The sequence below is a fragment of the Diadema antillarum genome, unplaced genomic scaffold, assembly GCF_040938485.1.
Source record: "Diadema antillarum isolate AM-2024a unplaced genomic scaffold, OU_Dant_1.0 seq00000507_RagTag, whole genome shotgun sequence".
NCBI lineage: Eukaryota > Metazoa > Echinodermata > Echinoidea > Diadematoida > Diadematidae > Diadema > Diadema antillarum.
Window position 1 is genome coordinate 1,467,499 of NW_027271462.1, and position 10,743 is coordinate 1,478,241.

General features: G+C 36.8%; 1 protein-coding gene across 1 annotated transcript in view; it reads left to right on the forward strand.

Moving 5' to 3' along the window:
* Positions 1-10,481, forward strand: part of LOC139734042 (ras-related protein Rab-7a-like) — a 47,244-nt gene extending 36,763 nt beyond the window's left edge. The window contains exons 3-5 of the mRNA XM_071644849.1: positions 1,866-1,992; positions 4,734-4,952; positions 7,009-10,481. Of these exons, the coding sequence (XP_071500950.1) occupies positions 1,866-1,992; positions 4,734-4,952; positions 7,009-7,227 (565 nt within the window). The 3' untranslated portion in view covers positions 7,228-10,481. The remainder of the gene's footprint in view (positions 1-1,865; positions 1,993-4,733; positions 4,953-7,008) is intronic.
* The last annotated feature ends 262 nt before the right edge of the window (positions 10,482-10,743 follow it).

The window sequence follows — 10,743 nt, forward strand, 5'->3', positions numbered from 1 at the left end:
AAGGCAACAGGGAAATATACCTTTTTCAACTATCACTCTAATCCTTTGAGCTATGCTCCTTATTTTTGGCCCAAATTGCAGACTTCACCAGATGCCTGAGAAAAATAGGTGCCATGCATGAGATCGTGAGACAGACCCTAAATGCTGAGTCTCACGCAGAATGCGTGAGACTTGGTAGCTCTGTTCTAAGTTGGCTTGAGTGTGGGAGTGGCATTTTGATATACAAGTACTTGGGTCCTGTTGCATACTTAAAAATGTTGAGATCAAACATAAGTGAGAAAATAAAACATAAATCTTTCAGTACTCAATTCTGATTGGCTGATATTTGATAATATGTTTGTTTTTCTGGTTTATGTTCTATTGCTTCTTTTATGCAACAGGCCACTGGTATTTCTGTCCCTCTAACTCTGGAAGTAAAAAGGATCTTGTGAAAGGTGTTTCAAGTCTTGTTAAGAAAAGTGCCTAGCATTATCAGCTGAAGACTTGTGGTTTCTTGATATTGTTTAATAGTCAGTTGGATGTTTACAGTACATTAAACTGTTTGAAGTCCTCAGAGACGTGATAGTGCTGCTATCTCCCATGGAGTACAAATGAGTACTATCATGAAAGTAATAATGTATTGTGATTTGTTGTACTTAGCATTTATGCTCCACAAATGATTTAAAAGTTGAATGCATTGTGATATATATTTATTCATTTTAATTATTGCTATCATAATTTTAGATGTTTTGATTGTCGTTATAGTAGTATTATTGTTACTACATGTAATTATGTGTAATTATATACGTGTAGCACCATCCTTCTTCAAAGTTGTGGATATTTCTTACCTGCTGTGTCTATAAAAGAGTGTAGAAAGCCACGTGGGCATGGTCATACTTTACTAGAATGAATGCATGTTCTAGACTGTAGAGACAGTGTAAGATGATTTTCTCAGATCAACATGATATGGTTAACTACCACTAATGCTTTTGATCAAGTGTATGAGCTACCGTGAACAGGAAGCACTCAGGAGGTTTTGTGATTTACTCCATTTCCGCTCACGATCAAATTACTGGTATATTGAGGTGGCAAGTCTATTCGTTCAACAGATTCATGTGAGCTGTGCCATGCACCATCATCAGGTGTGTGGGTGCAGTGCTTGTTGCATACTGTAGTGGGTTTACTGGTGTGATTCAGGGGAAGCAGCAGTTTGACAGGTTAACCCCCCCCCCCCCCGAAAAAAAAGAAAGAGAAATGATAAGTATTAATAGAAAAAAAAACTCTCATTTTCACAGTGTGTTCCCAGCAGTCACATGTGACACACACACACACACACACACACACACACACACACAATTTGTTCATAACATGTACAAAGGTTGCCATGGGCAGTCCCTTAGAATCTGAGACTGGTAGCAAAAAAGGCAATACAGTTGAAATTCACTCTCAATGTTCACAAAATTTGTGGTTGGGGTATTTATATCTCTATCCGATAGACATCGTAGACCTGAACTACATGTAGTGTGGCTTGCTTTGCAACATTGTACATGTATGTACATTGTAAATGCTCATAAGATGTCACATTTTAGCTGATATACTGACATGCAATCAATTTTTAATTTTCATTTTTCATTAGGACTTCATTTCAAATCGTGACCCCACATTCTGGTTCAATTTAGAACAAGAAGTAAATTGTACTGGCTTTGTGCAAATGGAATTATAAATAACCTTTAAAATAGAAATCAGTCCTGAGTGAGTATGCAGTGAAGATGTGTTTTTTTTTGTGTGTGCTCATGAAGGCCATGTTATATAGATGTATCTTCTACAATTTGTATGTTTTGTTTCCTTCTACCCCTTTTCTCTTGCCTTTTGTCCTTTCCATCCAGAGTTGGTAAGACCTCGCTCATGAACCAATATGTCAACAAGAAGTTCAGCAATCAGTACAAGGCTACCATTGGCGCAGATTTCCTCACAAAAGAAGTCATGGTAGACGACAGATTTGTGACAATGCAGGTCAGTATGGATATACTACAGTTGTATCCATGTGTCAAAATTTGTGTCATATTCATAAATTATGCTTTATGTTGAATCAAATGTGTATTCCATTTACACTGTAGTGCCAAAACAAGTAGGTCAGGATTCTTTCTGTATCGCCAACATGCATACTGTACCCTACCAAAATTTTCAGTTGTGTTTTGTTGTCATGTTGAGTTCAGTCCAGATTGCTAATGTTTGCAGTGCTTGCTTATTGAATAGATTATGCCTGTCCGTAATACAGCAACTCATTAGTACTACATTGTAGAGCATCACCCAATATTTCCACTTCTGGGTTGACGGAAAGCTGTTTATCCAACAACTCTCAGTTGGAGGCACGTCAGTAGTGAACCTATCAAGTCTTGAACCCTCTTCCAAAACCACTTATCTTCATGGTGTGGAAAATGGATCATACCAGATGGCCTTTGCTGTTCAAGATGCTGTATTAAAGCAGTGTATGGCACAGACTTTCTCTGTACCAGTAGTACATTGATTGTATATATAATGTGGAAGTGAAAGTGTAAATCTTACACAGTTTACTTTAATTTGCTTCAAACACTGGACAAGGCAAGCATCAAAGCTATGAGTAAATGGGAACGTCTGGATGAGTGATCCATGAAGGATATGTACAGTAGTCCCATGATATGTCCATATGTATGTGTGTTCATGTGCATTTTAATGGATACATGTAGGTTGTGACGAGGAAAGTCTAATTGGAAATTTGGGCCGGATTTATAAAGGGTTACTGTCCATATGTAGTAAATGCTATAAGTATCTGTTTCTGCAATCCAACCTTCAATTATCTGCTGCTCAATGGTTGTAGCTAATGAAAACATACAGTGTATATTTATGCATGTACTTTTTGTGGATGATTTTCTTGGGAATCTCTAGGTCTTGGGTCAAAGGTCAAGGATTTGAGACTGGGTTGAAATACATGTGTTTTAATTGTAAAATGAACAACTTCAGCTATTGAGCTGCATGTTGTTTTTTATTGTCAATAAACCTACATTGAATTGAATTTAATTGAATTGAATTGAAATTTAAAATTTGGGTAGTGGTGTATCGTGGATAGAATGTTTGTGACTCTGCAGCACAAACCAATAAAAAGTCGCCACACGTGTATTTTTAGTAAAGTGCAGATTCTGAAAGAGCCGAATCTACAATTGTGAATTAGCAAAGCTTTAAAATGATGTCTAACTGAATTCAAATGGACTCTCCTAGCCTACATGAATTAGGAAAGAAAGCATGCACTCTGTAAAAGTGTGAACTGAGAAAATGAGAAAAGAGGCTCTGAAGTATGTACAGGGTATTAAAGCGCTTAATCTTTACAAAGTCTTGCTGGCTGTGCTATGAATGAGACAAAAACAGGATGTAAACCACCATAGCAACAGGAATGAAGGGCTTATCAGTTTAAGGTGAAATTTAGCATGCTCCATTAACACATATTCTGTCTGTGATTAATGTCAACTTTCAAAGCAGTAGCATGATCCTTTAAAAAGTTATTGGACTTGAAAGTGAAGAGCATGTGAAGAATTTTAAAGAGATGAAAGGGAGCCCCTAAGACATACCTAATCACAATATTCTACCAAAAAAAAAAAAAAAAAAACAGTTGTAGAAAAACTGCTGAAAGCACATCTTCCCATTCGTTTCATGATCCTAATCAAAACCTAAGAGTAATGTATAAGAAGAAAAGCTCTGTCAGAAAATATGAAAAACTCAAGATTGACTTGCATGAACCATTTCACCTTTTTGAATCCTTACGTATAATCAGGTGGTTTGACTTTTTCTTGGTTTTGTGATGCACAGTCATATTTTTTACATTGTATTAATCCTAACTACAATGTACTCTGTATGCTGGGCTATTTAGATGTAAAATAATGGGGAAGGGGTGGCTCCCAGTCCCCCCCCCCCCTTCCCCCCCCCCCCCCCCCCCCATCCCCATGTGGATCTCAGCAGCATGATGACACATTTACTGCAACTTATCTACAAAACTGTAAAGTGGATTTTTCAAAAAAATGATTGCTTAAATGTTGATTTATGCTAATTTATGCATAATGTACACAAAAATAGACCATTTTCCAAGAGACACTTGAAATTCTAAAAAGCATATTTTTGGGTAAATTACATATTTTATATTCTCTCTAGTGTACTTAGCAAACGGAAGTGAAAGAAATTGTGCTGCTAAAAATTTATGATAATTTCTTTTTTCAATTTGTTCTGTAGTTATTTTTGAACTCCTTTTTTTAATTGTTTTTCAGTGAAATTTGTTGGCAATGCTGTTCAGTTCATGACAAAAATGCTATCAATTGATTTTGATCAATAAAAGAAAATAATTGTGCTTTTATGAGCTTTGACTGAAAATATGATTTGTCTTGAAATTTTACAGGAATTCACATTTTTGAGCAAGTTTTGGTCCAACCTGCATGTACACATTTTAGCTTGACTTTGGAACTGTACTCAGGGGCATTGCAAATTTAGTATTAAAACATGCAGGAGAATCAAAATAAATACGTTGGCGACACAATGTCGTCACGCTAAATGTCGGGGGAGGGGGGGGGGGGTCCCCACCCATCCTCTCCATTTATAGGGAGTGTTTGCTTTGATAGATATCAAGGGAACATGAAGTTTGTTTTTTTATGTATACATGTTTTAGTTATCTACCATATATGTAAAAGGTTGTCACTTTAATGTTTTGTTTTGTTGTTTTTTTTCTTTGCCAGATATGGGATACAGCTGGCCAGGAACGATTCCAGAGTTTGGGCGTAGCCTTCTACCGGGGTGCAGACTGCTGTGTATTGGTCTTTGACGTCACATCGCCAAACTCTTTCAAATCACTTGACAGCTGGAGGGACGAGTTCCTCATTCAGGCCAGCCCCAGAGACCCAGAACATTTTCCCTTCGTCGTACTAGGAAACAAGATTGATCTCGACAATAGAATTGTGAGTGACTGTTATCAGAAACGTTGAAATCAGACACTGTATTCCTGAACATGTTGTTCTGTCTGGCTGTCAAACTCTGATTTTTATACTAAGTATCTCTATGACTCGATTGAGGATGAAGTGCTTGCATAGACCCTATACTTCAGTGCCTCTTTTCTCAGTTTTTTTTTTCTTCTGTTTTTACACGCTTTTCCAGAATGTGTGCATTCTTTCTAGTATTTACAGTTTGTAAATGGCTTAGGAGATTCCATTTGACTCGAATTATATATCATTTTATATAGCACCTAGATATATCCTTGTCACATGATTACTGGTAGTTGTTTGCTATTGATCATTCTTTCCATGTTACTACAGTGCGCTCCCGTTATAACGAACACGGTTATAACGAAATTTCGTTATAACGAAGTAAATCTTCTGGTCCCAAAATTATCACCATTAAAGTCTTATGGTAAAAAATTCGCTTATAACGAACACGGTTATAACGAAATTTCCGTTATAACGAAGTCTTTTCCGAGCGCCACAGACAATGAAAAACAAAAGAAATGTGCTCCGTTACAACGAAATGCGAATTGCTTTCGAAAACACCTAGCGGAACAAGTATTTATAGCGTCTCTGCATGGGTGAACGCTTCACACCACTGTGTGTTCGCTCTTTGTGTCACGCACAGTTTCTGAGAGGAACTTGAGTTTATTATTGTGATACAGTTATCCCATCACATTTCACATAGCTTTCCAGTGTATGAGAATTCAGTAAACAGAATATGATATACATGTTGTATATACGTGGTGTCCTTGTTTTCGTTATATATTGTATTTGTTCGGTTATAACGAAATTTCGTTATAACGAAAGAAAACTGCCGGTCCCGAGCATTTCGTTATAACGGGAGTGCACTGTATTACGTCATCATTTGTGCAATTGTGGCTCCATTTACCGTGCAATCTTGAATCCATATGATTTGCTCTATTGCACGCATGTCAAGAGTCCGGCACACTACGCATGTAAACACTTGGTTTGCAGTATGTATGCGACGGCGTGCTAGCATAAAGCGTTCAGTGAGCACTCCCTACGATCTCAGATCCCGCACATTTTCTCTTGTTTCTAAATTTATAAAATGTCAAATGACAAGGATCTAGTTTAGGTGTTATATTAAACAAATAATAGATTTTTCATTTGTACAAGGGACAGAATATTTCATTCAGTGAAAGATGAAATCTTTGATCCATTCAATGAGGCGCAGCTGAAATGATCCAGATCCATTGCACTCATAAGTGTGTGAGTGCAATGTGTGTGTGTGTGTGTGTGTGTGTGTGTGTGTGTATCAATGTTTTGACACAAATATTTGGTGCAATTTCAGTGGTCAGGGTCAATGAACTTCATCTAAATGGAAATTTAGGCCAAACTTGTAGCAGAATAACTACAATGCTGCTGATTGGGTGCTAAGAAGGAGGCATATGAGAGTTTGGCCACTCTGCTTGCAATGAAAAGGGCTGTGGTTCGAGCCCTTTCTAAGCACTTTGTCTTTCAGCAAGTCAACACCCATCACATCACACTCCTTCAACCTACATGTAAAACATGAGAAAGCTGAGAAGTAAGAACCTGAATGGTGTTTACCATATGGATTTAGCATGTGTGTGTCGTAAAATTGGAGCCCGGTTTGAAAGCTGACTATTTTGCCCCTGCGACAATTACTCTGGTCTTATTTTCTCCAAGGGCATTGTGTTTAGTTTTGATAGGGGTTTATGTTTAATTTGTTGTGAGGATTAGGATTAGGGTGAGGGTTATGTGTGTGGGTAGAATTTATGTGTGACTTAGCATGCAGATATTTTGTGGGAGCATTTGTTGCAGGAGCAAATGTCATGGAACCGCTTTGTGTAGCCTTCAAAGAGTGGAGTAAGTGTATGTTAGATGCTGGTTTGATTCCAGTGATGGGAGCAAGAAGTTCTGGTTTAATGCTTTTGAGTGCCAAGGTGTGGTAAGCACTCACTGCAAAAGAACGATTGCAGCAATTGAGTAATGAAATATGCGTTCTGTTCCCCATTTTGTCATACAAACACAGGTGTCTCCAAAGAGATCCCAGAGCTGGTGTGACAGTAAGAACAGCATCCCATATTTTGAGACAAGTGCAAAAGAGAGCATCAATGTGGAACAGGCCTTCCAGACAATAGCCAAGAACGCCCTCGCACAAGAACCAGACGACACGACGTACCAAGATTTCCCTACTCAGATCAAGGTTGACAATGACAGCAGGCCCAGATCAGAAGGATGTTCATGCTAAGAAAAGGCTTTAGCTGTCTCATTCTCTTAAACCCTCCTCTTATATGTTCTTTTTTCAACCCCTTTCTCTCTCTCTCTTTCTGACTATCTCATTTTCTCTCATTCTGGCACCCTCTGTTTTTTTTTTATTTCCTGTCTTTTTTATTTCAATTTTATTGCTTTATTGGATGTCAGATATTTCTATCCTTTGCTTCGGATATTTTTTTCTTGATTTATTTAAGCTGTATAAAATTGGCTTTTCCACTATAAACATTTGAGGTGACACTGTAATGTCATCTCTGTTTAAACATGTGCATACGTAAATATTTTGATTTAATTCTCATGGAGGAAACTACCAGATGCCAGAATCATATGCCTTTTTTTTTCTTTAAATTTCAGAAAGATGCACTGGAAATGTAGATTAGGAATCAAGCATTGTTTTGGGGGCCGTATGTAGTGAAAATACATGTAAATTAGAGTTCTGTTCATACCTATTGTTAAACTGACAATCCCTTGTTCCAAGATTTAATAGTGAGAGACATAGACTGATCTGATTTTCATATTTCTAAAGATTTCCTGCTACTCACAGAATATATGTTTTTTCTTGCTTCTTCCCCCTTCTTTTTCGTCATTGTTAGGGGAAGGGTGTTTATCATCTGGGTAGTTGTCAACATTTGATTGTACTCTTGCATGTCTGATATTCATTTATGCTAGTCTTGTAGTTCTGGTGTTCCATGTAAGAGGTCATTGTTGACTCTTTCATTTCCTCTGAGTCAAATTATAACAAGATGGGACACTTACAAAGACCAACTACCATTTTTTTTTGGAAATGAAGAAAAAAAAAATCATGGTTATGTGTTATATTGTAATTATTTAGTTGTACAAAGCACTTTTGAGGTCGTGTACATTGGAAAAAAAAAATATTTGTTTAAAGACTGCAGAAGTAATGATTTATATCAAGTATCGTCAGTTGGTACTTCACATTCAAAATGAGAAGACAGAATCTTATGTCTTGTGTAAAATGTATATCATTATTAGATAATGTAACATCTGATGTATGCTGTCCGAAGAATTTTTACTATTGCGGGAAACACTTTAAATTAAGTTGTAGATAACTTTGTTATGAATCTCTTGTTATGCATACCTTGTGTCTATGAGGAGATAAATGTATGGAATATTGAAGGAAAGGAAAGACAACAATTTTGTTTGCATGGAAAACAAAAATGCTTTGCCACATGCAGGAATTGTTTTCCCAGTTGAAACAAAGTCATAAATCTGCTGACTTTATGAGATGAATGATGTTAAAAGGCAATGAGCCATAACTGACACATTTTAGCCAACTCTGGTAAGAAGAATGCAAAAAGTTTGGGTGTGATGTGAGTTCATGTCATGCTGTTCAAACTTTGAGATGATGCTAAGGCAAAGCACATTCTTGCTTTGTTTTTGTTTGCTTTGGGACATATTTCCCCCTCTATTTTCTTCTCTTTTTTTGGGGGGGGGGGGTGAGGATAAGGGAAAAGGGAAGAGGCAGAAAGCAAATGGTAGAATATACCTTAACACAAGGCAGGTGACTGGAAGAACAAGATCTAAATACTACAAATCTTGTTTTTGTCATTCTATTCTATTTCGCAGTTTGGGTGAAAGATCTGAAAGTGAGAATAGTCACACTGTAGATGGCAAAGATATTTCCACTTGTCATAAAGTGGGTTGATAGTGCCCTGTTTATGCCATATTGTGCAAATATGTACTTATACATGTAAACTATTTGAATTTTATCTGCTTTGATGCCTCATGGCTTGATGAATTCATCTGATCTTTAGGACCATTCTGTGCTGTTTATAACTGATTGATTGTGAAGGGTTTTGTAGGAGGACTGTCAAGCAGGGATTGAATGGTCAAGTCACATTAAAGTTGACTGATTATCATGGTTGTGTGCAGGATTTATGGAGAGCAGAATCGTGTGCACTTAATGTTGTGCATATGAAAGTGCACATGCATCATTAACATGTGAGGAGACACCCAACATAGTTTAGTCTGAACCTTGTGGAAGAAAAATGACAGAAAAGTGATCAAGTGATCGCTCACCATGATCCAGCGTGATGAAAAGAAAAATAAGTTCCTTTTTTTTTATATTGATTAAAGAAGCTACAATGTACGGTGTACAAGAATTTTCTTTTTTGGGAAAAAAAAAGGTTAGCCAATATATGAGAAATCATATACATCAGGGCAACCAAAGCATTGTCATTTGAGTAGTTAAAATACAGACAGAATATGCAAACATGTATTTTCAAAAGAGCTACAAACCTGTAACAATGAAATATATACACAAGGAAGGGAGGGGTAATGTCAAGACCTTGTAAATGTCGGTCTCATCGATTCTGTATTTCAGTAAGATGCGAGTGATCTGAATCTGATTTTCATTCTTGTTCGGAATAGAGTTTGAGTTCCCTCATTTGACTTAAAGCCTTCAAATATTATATCATGAACATTCCATGTTTTAATAGGGAAGACAGATACTCCCCCAGCAGCGTTGGCAGCATTATATACCTTTACACTATATTGATGTGGTATAGGTGTTGTGTGGTACTACAATCTAGGCATAATGACACAAATGCTGTGTAGTGCATTATGAAGAAATGTATCTTTTTTTAGATATGCAGTGAGAGCAAAGTTCTCAGCCAGCTCACCTATCAGTGATCTCTGATAAAAGGTTACACAGTGAACATTGCATTTGGTATTGAAATCAGTGACAAATTTCCCTTTTATTCAATTTTTTCCTCCCTGAAATTTCTTTGATAGTTTCTTCTAGTGCTGCATTTTCTTTTTAAAGTTCAGTGATGTAATGGTTTGCACTAAAAAACTTTTCTTGTAAAGAAACAGATATTCGCTTTTATTTGGTAATTATAATGTATTGTTGTATAGATATTTCTTACCTGTAGTTTAAAAAAAGAGAGAGGACAAAAACATTTTTTGTTTTGGTTTTGATTTTGTTTTCAGGGGTCCTTCTATTTCTTTCAGTAGCTTTGTTCCCGTGCCCAGACTGTCTCAATGCATTGTTTGGATAGCGTGTGGAAAGACTTCTAATCAGCTGTAACACTATTGTCATGTGATTTTTATTATAAACAGCAATGTGATACGAATAATAAGAGGTGAACATGTATATTATAAACAGCTCTGCATGGGTATTTGACGGTATGCCACTCAAATCAGATGACATAATTTTTATATGTAAGCTTCTTGCATTGGCTTTGCAAGCAATATTGTTATTATTACTATTTCCCCCCCCCCCCCAAAAAAAAAGAAGGAAAAAAGTGACTTGTCTTGGATATACCTGTAATATCACAGGAGCTCGGAAAAAGTGGCACTTTTATTGGAGCTCCTTATTGTTTTTATGCCTCCACCCTGAAGGGTGCCAGGGGCATTATGTGCTCGTCCATTCTCTCATTATGATTTGAAAAAAAAAAGATAATAATGTTACATTGTACTTGTACTTTCTTGCCTGGCCGAGGTACAGTACATGTGTATACTATGAATATGG